At 46.7% G+C, this 23,629-nt stretch overlaps 1 protein-coding gene across 1 annotated transcript in view; it reads right to left on the bottom strand.

The window, feature by feature from the left end:
- Nucleotides 1-7,324: 7,324 nt before the first annotated feature.
- LOC142586236 (thromboxane-A synthase-like) overlaps nt 7,325-23,629 on the bottom strand; it is a 69,139-nt gene continuing 52,834 nt past the window's right edge. Inside the window, exons 13-18 of the mRNA XM_075697487.1 lie at nt 17,008-17,101; nt 15,739-15,847; nt 14,621-14,709; nt 13,472-13,612; nt 9,775-9,940; nt 7,325-7,440 (exon numbers count right to left, since the gene is read on the bottom strand). Of these exons, the coding sequence (XP_075553602.1) occupies nt 7,363-7,440; nt 9,775-9,940; nt 13,472-13,612; nt 14,621-14,709; nt 15,739-15,847; nt 17,008-17,101 (677 nt within the window). The 3' untranslated portion in view covers nt 7,325-7,362. The remainder of the gene's footprint in view (nt 7,441-9,774; nt 9,941-13,471; nt 13,613-14,620; nt 14,710-15,738; nt 15,848-17,007; nt 17,102-23,629) is intronic.

Below are 23,629 nucleotides of genomic sequence, written 5' to 3'. Positions count from 1 at the left end.
TTTCGAAAAGTAAAGAGCTTGCCTTCGAGTTATCATAAAATGTTTCTTTCCTCATTTCATTAATTTCTCTTAGGTAGTTACTCATAGCAGGCTTTTTTTCCATTGCCGCCGCCCATGAGATTGTCTCAGCCTCTCTGACTTTGTGTTTGACGTTCTTTGTTGCCATGTTGCTAACCATACCGGTCGCGTACTTGCTGGTAAGCTTCGTAGTTCTTTTCCTTCACTGTGAGTCAATATTTTTCCTGTAGAAATATCTGAACACTCTCACAACCCATTTACCTTTTTTATTCCTCAGTCATTCTTCAAAATCAATTTTATGCTGAACTTATTTCAGTTTAAAACTTGTTCAGCCCATATCACCCCGCGCATCTTGATTTATACTCTCCCTGTGAGGGCCCAATATACGAGGCGTCCTACTGACCTTTGGTTGTCACCGAGTTTTTATTGTACCCCTGACTTCAAGCAAACAACCGCATTTCCAAATGTAAGTCCTTGAACCAATACACATCTCCATATACCCCGAAGCAACTCGGCTAACCACAACACGCCAATGTCCGCCGGCCTCCTCGACCGAAAAAGAAAACCGTGCTATTGATGACGTGGGCGATCTCAACACGCCATGTTAGCTGGGGCCTCCCAAGCAGCAAAAGACACGCACGCTGTGGCTCGTGGCGGCTGCACTTCGGCTGCTATAATCAATCATCCTGATCGCATTTAGGATTTAAACATCGTTGAAACACCTGACCCTACGATTATTACGCTCGATGCACCCGCAAAATATGCTGTGGCTTCACTCGCCTCAATTTCGTCGCTAACAACGGCGCATCCGATTTGTCGCTCTTCTGCAAAAGCCATTGCGCTGTGGCGTCTTAATGGGCCCCTGGCTGCCGAAATTGTCGGCGGCGATGACGTCGATCCCGCAACCCAACCGGTACAACAATAATAATAATAATAATAATAATAATAATAATAATAATAATAATAATAATAATAATAATAATAATAATAATAATAATAATAATAATAATAATAATAATAATAAAACAGCTTCGGCTTCGGAGTTGACAATAGCGTTGGACTATCGCCAAGCCTGGATAAACTCGACCTAGAAATGGTGGTACTACGAGAAGAAAAACGTGCCCACACGTCAGCTAGAGGCTGACGTGCCCACGTCAGCCTCTAGCTGATGTGGTCGCTAACGTAAGCCTCTGGCTGAGTTACAACGACCAAAGAAATCTGGAACTTCTTTGGCAGAGTCGAAGTGTGCCCTGTGACATGTGTAGTGCACGTTGGCGCGCCGACTTGAACAACACGACCAGGTCAGTTCGGTGGCACTTTGGTAATAAAATATGGGGTTCCAAAGTTCGAACGCTCAGGGGTACCGAAGTCCTATAAAACAAGCCGAAATTATCAGTGTGGCCCGCGCTAACAATTGAGATATTCTGTGTTTGCAAAAGACAATTCTTTTTCACCATTGGACGTCTTGCTTTCAAAGGCACTTTCAGCCTTGATTGTTTTTGCTCTTTCGCGACATCGGGCTCTAGTCGAGTCGGTATCATTATTTTCAATAAAGCTCTCATTCGAAATCGTCATGATTTTTACGATGGAGCAGGGCGTCTATTGTCACTTGATTGGGCACTATCTTCATATAGGTTGCGTATTTTGTGCATCTATGTACCAGCGCAGTGCAGGCCACGAAGTCTAATGAGCTGTTTCTTTCGTGACCTGGATGTGTGTTTTCTGGATGGTCGTCACGTGGTGATTGTTTGGGATTTTAATTGTGTTTTGGACGCGCCAGCAGATGCGCAAGGCCCGGGTGGGGGCGACTTGACTGCAATGCACAAGTGTTGCGTCGTCTGGTCCAGCGCTTTTTGTTGCTGGATACATATAGACTCTTCCATATATCTTTATTGTCTGGACGTGGTTACGTGGCGCGCAGTCAAGCAGGTTAGCCCGTACCTACGTACCAAGCAATTTAGCTCAGTATGTCTCACAATCTGACGTGATAACTTTACCTTAATCTCCTGTTTATATTTACGATCACAGACCAGTTATGCTTGATGTCTGCTTCCCTCCTTCATCATTAGTAAAACCTTGCCGTCTCGACATCCGTGTTCTACATGACGCGCACGCTCGCGCTCTTGTTTGTCAAGAGTCTTGCGCGCCTCTCTCTGCGCGTGCCATGACCCAGAGCCATGGGTCAATCAAACGACTCCGCTGTTGCGGTCATGGCAGCGTGAGCTACGGAGGCCTTTCCAACGCCTCGTCGCACGGTTGTCTTTGTCAGCTTCTGCTTGGGTATGTAGACGTAATCCGTGCGCACACCCTGAAGTTCAGCCCACTGCAAGAAACTACCTTTTTAGACAGTCGAATCCAACCGGTTCTACGGCCACAAGATCACTTCCTGTTATGTCGCTTCCCGCGAGTGATTATTCACTCTTCGTAACGCGTTTTGAAAACATGGCGCATAGCCACTGTGCAAATGGATCTGGTATTCAATGAACTCGTACAGTGCTTAGTGGGCTGCCTCGGTTCCACCTGATGTGGCTGGCCATCTTTGTGCACGACCGTCACGTGATGAGATGAAGGCGGTATTATCTGCCATGAAACGTGGCTCGGCCCCAGGGCCGGACGCGTTGCCCGTTGAGCTTTATCGAACTTTCTGGAAACGTATGGCTGCCACTTTCTTGTATGTTATGAGCCGCTGCTTTGAGATCATTGAATTCCCGGTTAGTTTTCCCTACGGTCTCAGTGTGTTGATACCTAAGCGCGGTCTATCATCAGTTCTTCCAGAGCAATTGAGGTGAATTACTCTTCTCAACGCTAACTACAAAACCTTCACAGCTGTTGTGACTCGACGCTTGGGATGCCTGATGGCTTCCTTAACAGGACACCGTCAGGCATGCAGAGTCCCTGGCAGAGAGATACATAGTTTCTCGTTTGTTACGCGTAACATAATGACGTACACGTTGGCCAGGTAAGCACGTGGTCTCTTGGTTTCACTTGATTTAGAAAATGCATTCGATCGCCTCGAACATAGCTACACATTTAGTATAGCGACCTCGTCTGGCTTTTCGTCAAATTTTGTCGAACTTATCAGGAATGCCTATTTGAATACCCGAAGCACACTGTTTGTTGATGGTAGTAAAAGTGCACCCTTTGCCGTTACTCGCGGTGCTTGTCAAGAGTTGCCGCCTGCGCTCAACCTTGAGCGCTGTCTTCTCTTGCCGTAAGCCTTGAGCTATTTCTGCGCTAGATACTGAGAGACCCTTACGTGTACGTCCTCTCACTGCATGGTAGCGGTGTTGTAAAGGTGACAGCTTTCGTAGATGATATGAAATTGTATCTTGGCAACGAAGAGAGCTTATCCCGTAGTCTTTGAATTTCCAATGAGTGCGGAAATATTTCAGGTGCTGCGCTCCAAATGTCATTATTTTTTTTCATTGGTTCTCCACCGACACGCCCGAGTCCCTTTTTCTGTCGTCAAAAGAGCAATTCTATTCGCAATTTAGGCCTTGATTGCACCTATGATGGCATGATGATTACCTAGATGGAAGGCTAAATATTTAGGATGTTCAAAGATATGATTTACCCCTATTAGAAGGTACTCAGCGCAGCCTGTGTTTTGCGGCCATGTGAGGCACGTTTGTCACGTTGTACAGCCACCATTACGGGTTACTAGTTGATTGCAGTCTCTTGGTTCGTTCGTCTGGGCGGGAAGCAGAGAACTGGTCTGTGGCGCGGCGGTTGGGTAGCCACGCTCTTCTGGTGGGTTCGCGTTCCCATGCACGTCTGCCGCTGCCGGCTGCTTGCTTTGCGGTTTCTGCTCCGCCTGTTACAGCGTGATCAGTGTCCCGTGCGTGAACTTTCTTTTATTTCCTTAGCACAAAAATTTTTTACCTCTTACCACGCGTACATTTGAAGCGCGGGCCACAAGTGTTAAACGCACCTGCATTTTACCCAACGGCCGTGGCATATTATCGCCACTTTCAACAAATATGTCCTGACGTAGACGTCCACGAAAACCGTGTTGTGGATACAATGTCAACCTTCTTCCTCTGGCTCCCCCAGGGCGCCGCGCACGTCCCCATAATGTGTCGTGAGGTGCGATAGCGGCGTCCCTTTTGCCTGGCCATCTACGCGACTTCATGTGGCTTCTAGGGTGGCAAGTGATCCGGACCCGTGACACTATAGAGCGGTGGGGCATGGTCACATCTTAGCTGTGTCCCAATTGCCCCCTTCAAGAAACCACCATGCATGTGCTGCTACAATGTGTCGTTGCTAGGTTATTTTGGAGGACCGAGCATGCTGGTTTCCGTGGCCTTGTCATTAATGGCTTTGTCACATCTGGTCATTGCTCACGTGGCCGCTTCACGCGACCTTTAATTGCTTCGATGGCATATTGCCCTTGGCGTAACCGGCGCGAAGCAGTTGCCGCGGGACATCGTCGCCGTGCCCTGTTTCCACTTCTGGAGAGGCTCTACTCTGAGCTACCACCGTTTCATTCAGAAGAGTTGTTCTTCCTTGGAGAAGATGAGGAATTCCTTCGACAGTAGTCAAGCTGTTTCCTGCTGGCGGCCGATGGATACGTATGGCTTAATTTTCGAGTGCCCTGGCTCTTGTAGTCAGGTCACCGGAGTATTATAGATGTACATAGTGTGTAGGTGCCCGGGATGTCTGTGTGTGCGTGCTCTCGTGTGCGTGACAATTTTTGTATATGCATATCTCATAGCATCACTACAAGATTATGTAAAGTGCCTGTGTCACATCTTCATTCTACATAACCATTGTGCACATTGTATGTACTCAACGTATTTTTATGTATTCCTACAATTAGTTTATGTGTAACTCAAGAAGGTTGATAAGGCGATGGAAATCTGCGAGAGAATACACACTATGAATAGTAAAGGCGGAACCGCATGGCGCGATTTCAGGCGCGATTGACGCGCGGATGGTGGGACGCGCGCGTCATTTTGACGCGCGCCCAGCATGATCCGTCACGAAATCGCGCCGCCGCGTGCTGCTGCTCGGAGTAGTAAAAATCGCGTCGCGCGGCGCGTCCACCAATCAGAGTTCAGCTAAGTCACGTGGCATTTGGTCACGTGGCGTTTTGGTTCTTTTTTTGCCACCAGATGGCCCTACTCTCTGCGCATCTCGACGGAACCTCCTTGGCGGAATTTTTTTTTTTTCTCGGCAGAACTGGCGCGCGCGTGAAGGAAAACGTGTGCTACCGTGATTTGGTTCGCGCAGCGTGTTGGTTCGCGCATCGTGTTCACCTAAAATGAACAAATCAACTTTCAACGAGGCCCTAATAACTAAAGTGGAGAAGCGTCGCGTCTCATCGCTAATACTGGCAAGACAATTTGCTAATATTACCAGTGTATGGTGCTCGCTCTCTTCTCAACCAGGCAGGCCGCACCCACATGTACCTCCTGACGCGCATTTTTTCTTGCTTCAGTATCAGCAATCCCCAGTAGCAATCGCCTATTCTGCTCGGTAGTAAGCGGCCGACTCTCCTTTTTATGTGAAGTTGTAAACAAGCAGCGGCTTCTCAGCATGCGGAAGGTACATAGTCGCAGTTTCGCGCACAATATTGCTGCTTGAAATTAAGCTTGATAAATACACTTTGGAAAGAAATGTCGCTGTCTAACTACACTCAGATTATTTTTATTGTAGTGTTCTGTAAGTTTAAGGGCATATTATATATGCGGTAACAGAGACAATACATGTCGTTGAGAGTTATGTTGTCTGGCAACCCGGAAAACGCGGCGCTAAAGCGCCGCTCCCTTTTTTTTCGTACGGGTGCTCGCGCGTCGGCGGCAACGCGGGCGTTTGGCGCCCGTCGCGTTTTTCGCTCGCGAAAAACGCGCCATGCGGTTCCAGCTTAAGACAGCTACTTGCGTCAAGGTACACTGGATTCAAGGCCATTCAGCGAACCCTCACAACATTGCTGCTGACCAGCAGGCACACTGCCCTCCCAATCCTGATCCTCCCCCTATTCCCCTCCCACCCCAACCCCGTAACTCGCTGCGCGCCTGTAAAGATGTTCTCCGGCAGGACACACGCGCTCTTATCCCACCGTGTGTCTGCTCCCTCCCCCTTCACCTTACTAGGGCGGAGGAAGTTGTGCTTAGGAGGCTTCGGGCCGGGGTGGCCCTTACACCGGCTGTTGTCTGAAGGTGGAACTGGTCGCATTTACCACTGGGTGCTACGTGTCCATACTGCTCCGTTCCTGTGGTGGAATCAGATGCATACCACCTAATATGGACATGTACGGGTTTACAATCGGAACGCTCGCGTCTCCTACTGCAAGCCGGCCTCCGCTACAGTGTGACAACCAGCTATGACCGCTGGATACATGACAGCAGATACCACAAAACACTGCTTCAATTCATACACAACACAGGCCTCACAGCACACATATAATACACATATGCGCTCCAAGAATTATGCCTTAAGGGCAAGCCTTTATCGCAATAAAAAAAAAAAAACTCTGCGTTTCAGTGGGTCTACGTTGCTGCCTGCGAGTGAGGCCGTGTGGATTGGGACATTTCTTATTTGACGAGCCATGCATATAACGCTTCGTCCTTTTTCTACGCTATCGACCTGGTGGAATTGTATCGTCATTGTGACTCAAAGTGTTCGTATCATCTTTTGCTGAAAGAAACTTTTTTTCAACCAGCCGGCGCAGTGCGCGTGAGCCCCTTCCTGCCCCTTCCTTCTACTGTGGAAGCGAAACGGCTCTGATTGGTTGCGCGTGTGGCGTGAGCGCGCGCGCCTATGCAGCTGAACTTCTTGCTAATGACATGCTCCGGCGCCGGCGTAGTGGTCAACTCATCAAAGTGCCCTTTCCCGCAGCTACAGACAAACCCGTGCAACAGGGTTTTTGCGGTACCGTGACAACGCCACTTGAAAGCCAATACCAGCTTCACTTGAAAAAAAAATTGCCCTTCCTATACACAAAAAACAAGAAGTGTTTTTTGAACAATTTGCATTTAAAAGTAAAATTGTCGTTGAAGCAAGTTAAAAAAGGATTTATTTATAAACTATGCTTTCGGAAAAGGTAAGAAAGCTTGTTTTTTACCCAACATAAATTAAGGTTTGCAAACTGCCACTGTAGCGATGTAACAAATAAATAGATGGTTATATACCTAGTGACGTAACTGCAGCTTTAAAAGCCGGTAGTATCTCCTGCCAAATACTTTTTTTGTTGTTGACAGAAGCAAAAGGTGATTTTTTTATGCATTGGCACACCCACAACTGTAAGCTCGTCGCATAAACACCACACGAAGGTTGTGCGACGCAAGGGGTTCCGTGTCACAGTGGCATCTCATAGTTTGGTGCTTCCATCGGTCACTATAGTCATAGGGGAACAGCTTTGACCTTCACGCCATTCTTGATCTTCAGGATGATCGGGTTCATCTCTATGCTCGGTGGGTCCTGCGAAAAAAAAGAAGTTGCGCATGACAAAGGTTCACGGCTTTGTATTAAGTTATCGATGACGTGTGCAAAATAACATAAAAAACATATATGAAAATAACGCTGAGAATAGGGTCTGAGGCCCTATAACGTAAAACTATGTCAATATGTTTTATTCCTATCTCCTGACGTTAAATTTGCGTAACCACCGATGCAAGAATCGGCCAGTGACCGGTAGAGTCGTCTGAGCAGACGAATCAAACGCTCCCCTCGTTCATAGGAGGTTACCTTCGTTTGCTTTAAAAACGAATTGCCTACACTGAGCAGCTTCTCTTATCTAATTGGCTGACAAGAGCCGAGTAGCACGCTCAAGTGGAGAGGGTTTTGATGGGGCTGAGCCAGTGCACTGAAAATCGATCACCAGATTAAGAGGGTGGTGCCGGCGTCTGCGATTGGTCCGCTTTGCCTTACTTAGCTTGCAGGGGCTGGTCGAAAACCGCGGCAGCAAGCAACGGAAGGTTAAAATGCTGCTAAAACGTACTCTCAGCAAAAAAAAAATTGACAGAGCGAGGTTGTAAAGGTGCCAAAAGTGTTCGAAAACGTTACACGGCCCCGCAAAAAGCTTTATTCTACGCAAATAAACACATGCCCTCCACCAGCGATCGGCGGCGACCATCTTTGATTCCTTTCGGAACGGGGAAGCCTGCGGCTATTCAGAAAAAGAGTTCAGTTTTGTTCGGCATATAAAATGCATCTTTAAAGCGTACACGTCACTTTGACGCGGTGAATTTTCGCTGTTTTGTGACGTCGCGTGACGGGCAGGTGAATGGGTGCAGGCCAAAAATTTTTGACCAATAGCCGAGGTCTAACGGCGAAAAGGCGTCGAATCAGAAATAACTAATTTTCTTTTGTTCGGTCCAATCATGTATAATCAACGTGTACAAGTCATATCAGATGTAAAGCTGTCGTGGTTTTCGTGACGTCGCGTGAAATGCAGGCAAAGTGGGAGTGGTCTAAAAAAGTTTTTGATTAATCGCTCAGGGCTGATTGCAGAATTGGAATAGAAAAGTCTCGAATAGCTTTGCTCTACAGCGTCCCTGATGGTTACATAAAGCGGTGGTCCAGTGTGTATTGAGGAGAGGTTCAGAGTTTTCAGTTCGAGTGCCGATGAGTGCGTAACAAAAGCGCTAAATTGTAAAAATGCTCATGTGTCATATTTTGGTGCGCACTGAAAAGCCTCGTGAAAGTTTTTTTTAATATTAATCTTTAATCATGGTATTGCTAGAAGACTGACGCTTGAATTAGTCGAGACTTCTTCAAAACGCGGTTTCCAGTCAGGCAAGCACCTCTGTGAGCGAAACATAAGGAAGGTGTGATTGAAAAACGTGACAGAGACTACTGAGATATATGCCGATGATTTCATATCATACGTTTGGGGACCAAAAGATAGTCTTGTACTACTGCGTCTGCGCAGAAAAACTCCCGTTTGGTGTATATATGCTAACGCTTTTTGAACAACTCGAGTAATTTGTTGTACTATTGATTAGAGCGCATTTAATGTGTGAAAATATCCAGAAAATCGGATACCAAGATGTTTGGTGTAAGGACGTAACTGACCGCCTAAATTTAGATAAAAAAAATCAGCTTACGTGAGTTATTGTGCTGGACATGTGACTCACGCGAAATTATTTTTTTTAAGCCACAGGTATACAGTAAGCTAGTTCTGTACAATATCGTCGCCCTCTTATATAAATCGTGCCGCAGGGCGTATTTGTGCAATAAATAAACAATAATGAAAGACTCCCTTTGACGGACAGCTTGTGAAATTTTAATTCGTGTTTTTGATCAGAAACAAAACAGAAAGGTTCTATTTTAAACCTATATTTATGTATATGCGCATCTTTTAAGTCTGAATGTACTTATGAAACGGTTTGAAAGTGTAGCTATATAATTTCGTTGTTCAACACTTGCGCTATTTCTGTTGCTTATATTTACATTTTGTGTCCGTTCAGTGCTGCTTGGGCTCAAGTGAGTATGCAATATAAATAAATAAATAAACAAATGAATAAGTAAATAAATAAGTAAATAAATAATATTCTGGTTTTAAATTAGCGACTCTCTATATAGTCGTCAAATATTCGCACTTACATACAAAAACTACTTGAATAAGGCAATCGAGTCTGACATTTTGTTTGAAAGGCAGCAAATGTCCCACAAGTTTGTTCCATGGTTGTGAAATAAAATGCGTTTCTGAACTTAGCGTTCTTGAACAGAAAACTGATCTAGTCATAGGAAAACGTTCCTCTTCAAACCCGGCACGTTTCTCGCTGTGTCGGTCACCCACCCGGCACCCACCTTCTCGCTGTTCTCGGTCTTCTGGAGCCGGTACTTCCGCAGTATGTGTGCAAACGTGTACCGCAACTCCATGTGTGCAAAGCGCATGCCGATGCAGTTGCGTGGGCCGTTGCCGAAAGCCTGCATGGCCATGGTGTTGATACGCGACTTGTTCTCAGGCAAGAACCTGCGTGTGAAGTAGCAAGTGGAACGAAGAAATGGCCTTAGTTGTTGGGAACCAAACACAGACACAACTGAATCACACAAATCCTTCTGAGCAGATTATTCGTTTCTCAGTGCATTAATTCAAAAGCACCACTGTTTCTGTTTCTTTTCGTTGTTTCGTTCTTGTGCAATCATCTTTTTATTTTTCGCTTCAACAAAAAACTACCTTCCATGATTCGCCACGTTTGTCGGACCGGATTTCGGATGCATGTATTTAAAGGATCACTGATACATTTACTAGTGGAGTCATTATCCTGTACGTTCGCACTTACTCGTGGGTGATGCGTGTTGGTCATTGGGAAAGCACTTCGGTTCGGTTTGAACAAAACCTTGTCGCGAAGTAATTATAGCTCATCCTGCAACCTCATCTCTTAATGTACGACAAGATCTCGTGCTTCCTCTTTGTTCAACCAGATTTCCCAATTATATACAGGCAGGTGGCGTTATTGTTGTGAAACTGCGCCAATTGCAAGCTGCATCAAATTATAATCATCGTTGTGTATTTGTGCAGTTTTCTATGAGAAAAAAAGAAAGAATAAATTGAATTGAAATAAATTTAGTTGAATCATTCTCATCGCACATTTCGCGCCACCGTCATAGTTCCCGACATTGCACCTTGATTGCACCATGATTCGCGTGATTTTTGTGTAATGAAACAGCAATAATAATAAGATCACCGCCATGCCTTTAGCATTGAAGACAACTCTGTGCTTGGTAAAGAACCGTCTTATTATTGCAGGGGATACGCATGTCTTCAGGTTATATTTTTCATTATGGATAGCCCCACGAAATGTTAGTTCCAAATATATCCAATGTTATGCTTAAAAAATTCACCCGTGAACTATTTTACCTCGTTTACGCGCTAGAACCCTTGACATCCCGTCATCTCTCCTCCCCTATTCAACAAAGGAAACAATGTATCGTATTGTAAAAATTTTTGTCAATGATAAATAGTGTCATTGACTCCGAAAAATAGGCTAACGCGGCAGCTCAGCACTAACTCTAAAGCAATTTCGAAGTTGATGGATTTGTGTGTAAATTGATAAAGCAGCGTGGGTCCTATAAGGGACACAGTATAGCGTAGAGATCCGGGTAAATTTTAACAGCTTGTGTTTTTTAACATGGACCATGGCCTGGGAGACGACTGGTCTTTCTTTGGATTTTTTTTTTGTCACGTCCATTCAGGACTGATATCGTACTCAGCTCCACCAAGTCTTAGCCACTGAACGACCAGTGTGACGAACGAGTGAATTCCGGCGCAAGAAAATGTCAGGCGATAGAGGATACTGCGGAACACCATAATTCGGCTTTCCCTTTCATACAACTATACCTGGCCCACATCCCACGCCCGCCACTTTAGATGCTGAGATCGAGAAACATTTATTCCCCAACTTCCCTGGCACTGGGTAGGGTAGCCAAGCAGACGCGTTTCTGGTTAAGATCCCTATCTTCTCGCTTTCTTTGAGCGCTCTCTTTCTCTCTCTCTCTCTCTTTCTCTCTCTCGATATGAAAGCTCGGGTGATGCGAGCAGCTCAGGGTCGCGGAACTGGTGGGGCTATAATTTAGGTGTAAACGCCTTATTTCCGATTCCAGATTGAGGTCCGTCATCTCGGTTAGGTCAGACAAGTTGTGCAGAGAAGCGTATTCGAGGAACTTTGCCTGTGAGTTATCGTGAGATAAAGCGGCGCTTTTGGGAAAGCCGGTCCTGAACAGGCCTACCTCTGCAATTTTCTATATGGAAACTAGTACTACTAGTACTTGCATGGAGCTCTTGCTACGTTAGGCGACTGGCTACCTGAATAGCGAACTGACTATATTGAAAGAAGTGCGATGTCTAAGCAACCTAAAAAAGGTGGACCTGATTTCGTATCAGAGAAGTCATACTGTCTGCGTCAGTCTCAGATGATCACTGCACATTTCCAGGTGTTCAGCTAGATTGTAACCTGACTACAATCAAGTCTTTCGGATAAAGAAGAAGATAGCGTAGGGCTTCCGTATCGTCATCAATGCTCGTACTTTCTTTTAATTCCCTCTGCACTTATCTCTCTATTACTCGTTTATTCGCTGTATAGTATTTGCGGCGTATCGTGTTTTGGAAATACATACACTTCACATTAGATGTTATTGCAACATTTGCTAAATCTGGCTACAGTGTCGCTTACGCCTCACCGATTCTATACTAACTACAAAGAACTACTTCATGAAAATAATGTTTTGACAGTCGATAAGCTAGTTAGTTACAATCTTGGTATACCTCCGTTCAGAGCTCTCAAGAATTCAGCTCCGATTTCGTTCATTCCAGCAGCATATTTGGTCAATACTAGCGGTACTATAGGTTTGCTTGAGGTAACAACTTCCTCCTTTAGAAGACACGTACTAACTACGGTAAAGAGATAGTAATGTTTTCATTTATTTCATTTGTGAACAAAATTTTACCACCAGTAAGGTCATCTCAGTCTATTTACTCGTTTATAAAAACGAAACGGAAATTTAATATTGGAGGCAGAACTAATGAGGCTACTTTTGCTTGTCGCGCCTTTCATGACGTCGTAAGTATATCCCATTATTTCCTGCTCTGTTTTTAGTTTTCGACTTTGTACTTTTTACATGTTTGTTAAACTTCGCTGCATCCATGGTTCCATAGCCTATGATTTCTTAAAATCCACTCCAATTTCTTATGACACTGAGCTTCCGGTTGTTACAGCCGTCATTGGCCTTTTATCAGATCCTTGTTTAGGTTTGTTTAGCATTACACATTCGATTAATGATTAGAACTTTCATTGCATTTCGTTCCATTCATTGCAAAACATCATATAATGTTCATTTTAGTAGTACTTGCAATTGTTAGTTATACTGCATGCTGTAGCAGATAAGTTCCTTTTTTATACGTTTTGTCGTTGAAGATTATTCTTTCTACTGCGTTTATTTCTACAAGAAATTACTGCACAGCCAGTGACTTCGGGATCCCCTCCTGTATGTATAACCTATGCAAATATGTGTAGCTTTATTGCACTAATAAAATCTGAACTTGAATCTGAACAGAAAGTGTGGCAGAGGACGAAAAATTCACCTACACACATCTCCTAGCCATGCAGTTTTCGGTGCATTAACCTCTACTATAAGGCATTACACAGTGTACACAGGAGACATATCATACAAGAGCAGAACACACTAAGACTTCTCGTTGTTTATAAAAAACAAAGAATAATTTCTTTAAGAATAAACAAAAATGGGCGCTTTGCACGCTGTTTTAGTGAGAAATGAACCAGTGTGACGGACAGAACGTTGCTAATAATGAATAATAATAATTTTTAATATAAGCTCCTCATTGCAATTAATAACTTCCGACTGTTCCGCTGCGTCGTCCCTGGTAGCCCACCCACTGAACATCTGGAGCACTAAAGGGCAACAGCGAAACAGATTTTCTATTTTTTTTTGCATACTTCTTGTCCGCACTGTTCAACTATGACAGTGCAGTCGAGGACAGCCCTACCTGTCCGGGTCGAATCGGTCCGGGTGTTCCCAGTGTCGCGCATCCCTGTGGATGTACTCGACGGCTGCCATGACAACAGTCCCGGCCGGAATCCGAAACTTCTCGTACTGTTTGTCTCTCACCGCCTCGCGGGTCACAAACCTACGACACACATAAAAGATACGGATAACGATGACAAAGGAGACATTAGATATGCCATTGTCGTAGGGGAACTAAATGCGCACAAGTGGCCTCTACAGGCTGCACTTGTCTTCAGTAATTCATACCATCTGATACAAATGCTAAAGATAGCAAAAAGAAGTTATGCATATCCAACGCACAGGTTACGTGAAGCGGGTAATGAAATGCTGTCATTTCTATCATTTAATTTCTGCGTCTTTGGCGTAAAGGAAAGTGGCTCACGCCATATGCTCTCGGGAAGCCATACAACGCATTGTGACAAATATTGCATGGGCTTATTTTCCTAATTTCTTCTTATTTACTTTAAATATTCCTGTCGCCTCCCGGCCGATGTCTCCAGGTGGGTATGTGCCATAGTATAGAAATCATAACGATCAATAAGCGGCGAAGGTCATCTCACCCATAGTTGGCGTTGGCAGGATATGTTCCACCCATTTCTTGGCCAATGCCGCGTTGTGGGTGAGTGCCATGTTATGGGAATCATGATCCACATGAGGCGATCATCACGAAGAGCTAGTTGGTGTTTGCACCATATGTACCAGCCACTTCTTTACCAAGCCCCCGTTTTGAGTACATGTCATTGTACGAGACAGGGAAAGACAATATAGGGAAAGGCAGGGTTGTCAACGAGGTTGTATGTGGTTTGCTACCCTACAATATAGGGAAATGCAGAAAGAAACGGAAGAGGACAATGGGGATAAGTGGAGCACGCGGACACACATAAGCGTTATCTGTGCATTCAATTAGTAATTCAAGTAGTTGCATAGTAGCACAGTCCCGTCGTGTTCTAAGAAAAAGCGATCAAAGAGAAAAAAGTAATGTGATCACTGTTTTAGAGGCGAAGGATCTCGATGACTGTGCAGCCCTGCTTAAAGACATCCAGCGCGAAAACGCGATATCACTTTAGCTGCTGTATACTTGTAACGGATATTATTGAGCAAGCCTCCCGCTTTACGCCGCTTTACTCACGCGAAGGCTGGAGGGTAGAGCCGCATGGTCTCTAGAATAACGCAGTTCAGGTAGGGCAGCTTCTGGATGGTGCTGTATGTGATCGGCTCCTGGAAGAGAGAGAAGCAAGCATTGTGATATGTCCTTGAATTTATCATGTCACATATTTTATCCTTTGCATAAGCCTGAATGCTTCAGGAGACTGAATACAATAATACTGAGCTAACCTATTTAACGCCAAAAATTATGTGAGCGTCTGTGTCTCAGGAAACTTTGTTGAAGTCGCCACTTATCCCAGAGAGATGATAGCATAAAGAAAGCATTAGCAAGGTGCTGTATGCGCCACACACAAAAAAAAAATGCTAAATTGAAACGGGAAAGACAGGCTTACCTCAAGGTTTTTCTACAGAAGTTAGTAGGTGGTTTTATGCGTCTTTCAATTGAAGTATTCGTGGTGATCGTCTCTCTCTGACGTCGATTACTGCAACCACAACCTTGTTATTCAATACATCAGTGGCCGTGTTTGAGCAAAAATCGGCTGCCAGTCTATTTTAATTTTCCTTTAAAGCCTAAATGTGCAAAGTCGTGTCTCTTAGTTTGTACGTTAACTTTATGGTAAATGGTAAAATCTTGCATTTAATCTTTCACATGCTGCTTCATTTCGGGCAGTTGTATTTTTTTCTGTTGCATTTATTACCTTATTCTGTGGCTTTTCCCTTGTTCTCGTTTTGCTCACCGTTTCGATATAGAGCTTTTTGGGTCTTGTTTCATATTGTCTCGTGTCCTATTTGGCGTAATAAGGAAACATACTATTTAAATGCGTCATAATTGTCATGCTATCGCTGCGTAATCAGTGGTGTCGAAATCCACGCCCGAATCTCGAAGGCTATGCTTCTGCCGGTTCTATCATGATCGCCATGATTTAGAAACCACATACTAGGTCTATGACGAGGTAACTGGAGCATAGAGAAGGAGATATACTTTGGCAACAGCAGGTGTAGAAATTACAAACGCGCCTGCTTTGCTCTAACGGACAGTGTGGCTAACCCATAGCGCACTAAAACTTTCGTAATGCGTGCAAGTTTTTTGTTTATGTACTAGCTTCAGAAACAAAAAAAAAATGACAGGTAGCGACGTACGTCATCATCCAGGACAGAGAGCAACTCCTTCCGCACTTTTTCTTGAACTTGCGGATGATGCATGAGCATGTGCGTCACCAGGGACATTGTGTTGCTCGTGGTCTCGAACCTGACGGAGTCATTGCGGCAGGACATTATTACAGAGAGAGGTACGGATCGGTGGGAGCGATAAGATAAGGCACATCATGTTCTGGTTGACTTTGGCATGGCCGGTCTTACTTTAACAAACTTGCCAATGTTATCATGACAGCTGCCATAAACCTGACGCAGCTGAGTGCTATATTCCAGTGTTTTAGTCTTGACGATGGCACTGCCACAATTCAGCAGGGAAGTTACGATTTAATGTCACAAATGTTATTCAAAGCGCATTCCTCTCGCCATCGCTAATCCAAAGTTCTGAAGTTCGGGCGGCCTTTTGGGGCGAATCAGAAAGTCTTCGCTCATATTTTTTTAGCCATATTACAACTGTGAATTCGAAGTCAACATATTCATTCCCAGCGGTGAACATTTCTTGGACCGGCCTTGCCTTATATGCCCCTATTTCCGCGGCGTGGTGCTTCTGTCAGTTGTTGAAGATCACGGTTGTGCTTAACGACAATGAGCGGCCACGTGTGGCAATGAGAACCGCCGACAAGCTCCAGTCATTTCCCTGGGAGTGTCTGGACCACCAGTCATGCAGTCCGGACCTCATCCCCAGTGGTTTCCTCGTTTTCGGTCCGCTGAAGAAGTTGCAGGTAGAACGGTGTTTTCACAGTCAGCAGGATTAATTCTACCACAGGGGCATCTCAAATTTAGTGCTGCGATGGGACAAATGGGGGGTAGGAACCGGTGTGGGGACTATGGGGAAATATAGTCTAAGGTACGTAGAATAGCCCGTGCATAAGTAATTACCTGTATGTGCCTTATTCTGACTAATAAAAAATTGGGGCAAATACTTTCTGATTCGCCCTCGTATAATTTTTTTGGAAATGCGGCCCATGGAGTTACGCTGGTGCGTTGCGGTGAAGTTCATCAGAAAGCCGAAGGGGCATGTTAAAAATTCCTCGAAGTTTTGCGTATAATACGCGCGTATTATGTAGGTAGCATGGCATAGAACTCCGTATTTTTCGTCCATTTTCACTGCGCCATGTTCCTTCAGTACGCCCACCTACACACGCTCCGAATCGAGAGCGGCAGCATTGCAAACAAGTAACTATAAATAAAATCGAGGGAAACCACGTTCCTTAGTATTACAGTGAAAACACACTAACGGCAGACGAAATGCCTCACCCCGCTACGAGTATGGCGAATGCATTTTGCGTGATGTCGTCGTCATCCAGTACGGCCTTGTTGAAAACTCCAGGGAGCTTGCCGTTGGAAATTTCTGCGGGGAGAGACAAAGATATTAAATACCTCATTATTCTTATTACCTGTTTTCGTAAGTTACCATGACACGCCCTATGGACATTTGAAACGCAGATCTTCCGCTAAAATGCGGTTTTCTGTTTTGTTCTAACTTGCGAAGCACTTTCGTCCCGAAAGTATTTTAAATTGTCAGTTAATCATCTACGTTTCCAGATTGCTGAGTGAGAATCACATTCAACAGTTGATTTTCTTGCGTGCATGTGACCACTTAATTCGGGGCAATGAGGCTTTCACGAACGTATGTATACATCGGCCAATCCACAACACTTGCGTCGGTTCGAAAATGTACTGCACCGTTTTGCGGCGTGCGTTACAACGTGAAAAGCTATTATTTCTTTTTGTTTTATGGATGCGATAAGAGTGCTCGTGAAGTTTCCAATACAGCAAGCGCGTTTTCTTCAAGGCGCGTTTTCTTTCTATATAACTACTGCATGCTTCACAATTAGGTCGTCTTTCTGACACATAAAACCGCAGCATAACTTTCTTTTTTTAATTGACACACTTTTGTTGAGTGAGGTTTGTACGGATGTTGCACGGAATTTTCATCAGACCGTTTTCATTGCATTGTAACGTTTCGCTAGCTATTCAAATGACCTGATGAATGTTGCCACGCGCAGGTTAATTATTATGATATATATATATATATATATATATATATATATATATATATATATATATATATATATATATATATATTGCCACCTGGTGTTTCGAGCCAGCGCTGCGTGCCCAGCAAAAACGGTGATTGAAGACGACGAAGTCAAGGATCTTACGCCAGCTGGTGAACCGTCCTCCTTGTGTCTGACATTTTCGTGTCTGGCTGCTGATCCTGCTGCTTATTCTTGCCTTAGCGCGTGACAAACTGGTGGAGGTGCTGGGTAATCAAATCTATGCACCAAACCCCTACGGGCAGCAGGAGCTCCAGCCCCGTACCGGTGGTTACGCCTGTACACCGCGCCAGCAGAAGGATCCGTGGACAAGCCCCTGAGTGTGGACTCCTCCCAGAGAAAATGGCAGCTCCGACCACCCCAACCGGTATGGAAGGCACAACGCCGATTCATTGTATGCTACTCAATCCGCGAACGCCGAATCCCTTCCACGGCGCCATACATGAGGACGTTGAAGATTGGCTGTTGCACTATGAACGTGTTGCCGCGTTCAACAAGTGGGATGACGCAGACAAGCTGAAAAATGTCTATTTCAGCCTTAACGATGGCGCACGTGTATGGTACGAGAACCGTGCAGATGCCTTAACTTCATGGGCAGAATTCAAAAGGCGGATTCTTGAGACATATGCGAGCCCTGATCGCCGAGAGCGAGCTGAGCGTGATCTCCAGTCCCGTATCCAAATGCCGAACGAGAGTGTCGCAATGTACGTCGAGGACATGACGCGTCTCTTTCGACGAGCCGACCCCAACATGTCGGAAGAAAAGTTGGTGCGGTACCTGATGCGCGGAGTGAAAGAGCAGCTGTTCGGCGGTCTCGTGCGGAGTTCTCCCAAGACTGTGTCAGAATTTCTTTCCGAGGCCATCACCATGGAGCAGACTCTTCGCCAGCGGACACCATCATACGAACGTCAAGTGAACACTGCCTCACCTACGGACTTCTTCGGAGCTCTCGGGGGTCACGTCGATTTCTTTCGAGAACTCATTCGTTCCGTGATCCGCGAAGAACTCCAGAAACTGTCGGTACCTTCACAGCCGACGCTCAGCTCCTTGTCCAGCGTTCTCCGTGACGAAGTTCAGCATGCGCTAAAAGAACCACCCTTCAATACAGAAGCTCGACCGCTAAGACATGACAGCCCACATATGTCATATTCGCAAGCTTTTAGGCAACCTGCCCCACCTCCCTCCCCGCTTCGCGCCGCGCGCCCGGCCATGCTAGAGCCCGTCCAAGCTGCCTCGTATTACCAGGACCACCGACAGGCCCCGAGGAAATCAGACGTGTGGCGGGCACCTGATCGCCGTCCCCTTTGCTTTCACTGTGGCGAAGCTGGGCATGTCTACCGACAGTGCTCCTATCGGGCGCTCGGACTACGCGGATTCTCAGCGAACTCGCCGCGACCTAGGTTCGGCCAGCGTCCTCCTGAAATTGAAGAATACGTTGCCCAGCAGCGCGGATCTCCATCAGCTCGACACCAGTCACGCTCCCCTTCGCCGCGGCGGTTTTCTCCGACTCGCCGTACGTATGCAAGCGTGGTGCAGGGTCAGTCGCCCAGCCCACGACGGGAAAACTAACCACAGCGACCTCTGGGGGCGAGGCCGCTCAGTCTGGACGTGCTCAAGGACCCCCACTGACGCGTACGCGGACCGACGATACATCGACGACGACAGTACCTGCTGATTCCAGAAAAAGAATTTCCTTGGACATTCCTGTACTGCTTGACGGTCGTGAATTGACTGCTTTAGTGGACACTGGAGCGGATTATTCTATAATCAGCGAAAAACTGGCCACCCTTCTGAAGAAAGTGACCACGCCTTGGAATCAAACGCCAGTTCGCACAGCTGGCGGGCACATCGTCACACCACTCGGCATGTGCACGGCACGAATACAGATTCGCGGCTCTACGTTTGTTGCCAGTTTGAGCATTCTCCCTCAGTGTTCTCGAGACCTAATCATCGGCATGGACTTTCTCAGGGAGCACGGTGCTATAATCAACATTCGACAACGCCTCGTCACTTTCTCGACAAAAAGCGCCACAGCGACGACCAACACCATCCACCCTCGAGCATCTCTTCGTGTCATCGATGACGCTGTCACGTTACCACCGCGTGCAAGTGTCGTGGTTCAAGTGGCATGTGACAAGCTCATACACGGTGAAGCAGTCGTAGAAAGCAATCGGTCTCTCCTGCTTTCTCATGGTGTTTGCGTAGCAAGAAGCCTTGTCGATCTCCACGATGGCCACTGTGAGGTTCTTGTCACCAACTTCAGCTACGAACACCGGCACCTTTTCCCCGGTACTGTCATCGCCTACGCCGACCCGATCGCCGATGTCACTGAGTGTTTTGTTTCCGAGGCAATCGGCACTGCTGAAGCACCTCTACGCAACGTCGACATTAGTCCAACGCTTCCTGAAGAGAACAGACAACCCCTGCGCGAGCTGTTGCTTGAGTTCCACTCTTGCTTTGCACGGTCGTCGAAGGTACGTCAAACATCGATTACGAAACACCGTATCATCACCTATGACGACGTGCCCCCATACGGCAACAGCCTTATCGTGTTTCCCCGACCGAACGACATGCTATTCAAACGCAGGTGAAGGAAATGCTTCAAGACGGCGTAATCCAGCCTTCATGCAGTCCCTGGTCATCGCCAGTCGTCCTTGTTAAAAAGAAAGATGGCACGCTTCGATTTTGTGTAGACTACCGGAAGCTAAACAACGTCACAAAGAAAGACGTGTACCCGTTGCCTCGTGTCGACGATTCTCTGGACAGGCTGAGGCACGCGAAGTATTTCTCCTCTATCGATCTGAAAAGCGGCTACTGGCAAATTGAAGTAGATGAGCGTGACCGCGAGAAAACTGCTTTCGTAACTCCGGACGGCCTTTACGAATTTAGAGTACTCCCTTTCGGGCTCTGTTCCGCTCCAGCCACATTTCAGCGAATGATGGATACCGTTCTCGCTGACCTCAAATGGAAAAGCTGCCTCGTCTATCTCGATGATGTCGTTGTCTTTTCGGAAACTTTTGACGAGCACCTTCGACGCCTTCGGAATGTACTCGAAGCCATTCGATCGGCTGACCTTACACTCAAGCCAGAGAAATGCCATTTCGGTTACGAGGAACTGAAGTTCCTTGGTCACGTCGTAAGCGCGGCAAGTGTTCGGCCTGATCCTGAGAAGACTGCTGCCGTAGCAGCTTTTCCCACTCCAACCGATAAGAAAAGTGTGAGACGATTTTTGGGCTTGTGTGCATATTATCGACGCTTCATTGAAAATTTTTCGAAGATTGCAGATCCGCTATTTCGCCTTACGCGTGGCGACACGCCATTCCTCTGGACTGATGCACAACAGACCGCCTTTGCGGAGCTACAACGTTGCTTGTCTTCTCCTCCCGTGCTCGGTAATTTTGATGAGGATGCCGACACAGAAGTACGCACTGACGCCAGCAATATCGGTCTCGGAGCTATCCTGGTGCAACGACAAGACGGCACTGAACGAGTTATAGCCTACGCGAGCCGCACTCTGTCACGCGCAGAGTCCAATTATTCCACCACAGGGAAGGAGTGCCTCGCGGTTATTTGGGCTACCACAAAGTTTAGGCCGTATCTCTACGGGCGGCCATTTAAAGTTGTGACCGACCATCATGCTTTGTGCTGGTTGACCAACCTCCGAGACCCTTCTGGACGATTGGCACGTTGGAGTCTGCGACTTCAGGAATTCTACATCACCATCGTGTACAAGTCAGGCAGGAAACATGAAGATGCTGACACGTTATCACGGGCACCTATTAAATCTCAGAATCCTGACGAGGAAGACGACAGCGCCTTTCTGGGAGCCCTCAGCGGGCCGGATCTGCTCGCTAAACAGCGATCGGACGCTGAGTTAAGACCCGTCATCGATCACTTAGAAGGCGGCATCGCGTCCATTCCTCGCCCACTTTCGCGACGGTTGTCGTCATTTTGCCTACGAGGGGGCATCTTATACAAAAGAAACACAGGTGCCGGCGACAAACCACATCTGCTAGTAGTGCCTCAAGCCCTTCGCGACGACATCCTATTAGCCTGCCACGACGAGCCGACATCTGGTCACTTGGGCTACTCAAGGACTCTGGACAGGGTACGGCAACTGTACTACTGGCCTAGACTGACTGCTTGCGTCAAACGCTACGTGAAAGGATGCCGTGAATGCCAGCGCCGCAAGTCACCACCCTGCAAGCCTGCAGGCCTTCTACAACCCATCGACCCTCCGCGTACGCCGTTTGATCAAGTTGGAATGGACCTTCTTGGACCATTTCCCTTGTCTTCCTCCGGCAATAAGTGGATCATTGTCGCAACTGACTACTTGACGCGTTACGCTGAGACGAAGGCACTACCACGCGGGACAGCATCTGAAGTTGCCCAGTTTTTTATGCATCACATTGTGCTTCGGCACGGCGCACCGTCATTCATCATCACTGACCGAGGGACGGCATTTACGGCGAAGCTTCTGGATGACATCTTCAAGCTGAGCTACACGAGTCATCGAAAGGCCACTGCATACCACCCTCAGACTAACGGCTTGACAGAAAGAATAAACAAAACACTGGCAGACATGCTCGCTATGTACGTGGATGTGCAGCACAAGACGTGGGACGAAATCCTACCGTACGTAACGTTTGCGTACAACACTGCCACGCAGGAAACTACACGCTTCCCGCCATTCCGCCTCGTTTATGGTCGAGATGTCCAAACTATGCTAGACGCCATGATGCCATATGAAGATACCGACCAGCTCGACCAGTTAGCTCCTGACGTCGAGGAGTACATTCAGTGCGCCGAGGAAGCGCGTCAACTGGCCCGCGTGCACATAAGACAGCAGCAGTGTACCGATGCAATAAGGTACAATCTCCACCATAGACAAGTGACCTATGAGCCTGGTGACTAAGTTTGGGTTTGGACACCCATTAGACGGCGAGGCCTCAGCGAGAAACTCCTCAGCAAGTACTTCGGACCATACACAGTACTAAGGCGTGTAAGCGACGTGAACTATGAAGTGATCCCAGATGGAGACCTGCCATCGTCCAAGCGCTGTTTACCACGCGCAGAGACTGTACATGTGGTCCGCCTCAAGCCGTATTTTACACGGTGAAGCGTACTAGTGAAACAACCTTTTTTTTTTCGCTGTCCTCGCGTCTTCCTCCAAAGAACTGTGAAGCGTTTTTTTTTTGTTCCCGACCACAGAACACATTTTTCCGTGTGCATTTCCGTATGTGTGCTAGCGCGTCCCCCCCCCCCCCCTCCGCACTTTTTTTTGTCTTACCTAATTTGTGTAGTTTCCATGTACGTTTTGTGTTTGAGCATCGAGTCGATGCTCCGTTGGGAGGGGGAATAATGCCACCTGGTGTTTTGAGCCAGCGCTGCGTGCCCAGCAAAAACGGTGATTGAAGACGACGAAGTCAAGGATCTTACGCCAGCTGGTGAACCGTCCTCCTTGTGTCTGACATTTTCGTGTCTGGCTGCTGATCCTGCTGCTTATTCTTGCCTTAGCGCGTGACAATATATATATATATAATATATATCATACAAACCTCAACAAAAGTGTGTAAATTAAAAAAAGAAAGTTATGCTGCGGTTTTATGTGTCAGAAAGACGACCTAATTGTGAAGCATGCAGTAGTGAGTGACTGCGGAATCATGTTTTTTCGTTTTGGGTTGTTATCGCGCACGCGATCAGCGGTGCATGAGCGCCATTACGGTGCACACCCATTTCAACGGGGCCGCCGCAGCCGAGATCGCACCCACGACCACGAGCGCAGCAGCGCGCTGCCATAACGACCGAGCTAACGCGCT

Source organism: Dermacentor variabilis, chromosome 6 (genome assembly GCF_050947875.1).
Source record: "Dermacentor variabilis isolate Ectoservices chromosome 6, ASM5094787v1, whole genome shotgun sequence".
In the NCBI taxonomy this organism is placed as follows: domain Eukaryota; kingdom Metazoa; phylum Arthropoda; class Arachnida; order Ixodida; family Ixodidae; genus Dermacentor; species Dermacentor variabilis.
The sequence above is the reverse complement of the archived record's forward strand: the minus strand, read 5'-3'. Positions and strand labels throughout refer to the sequence as shown.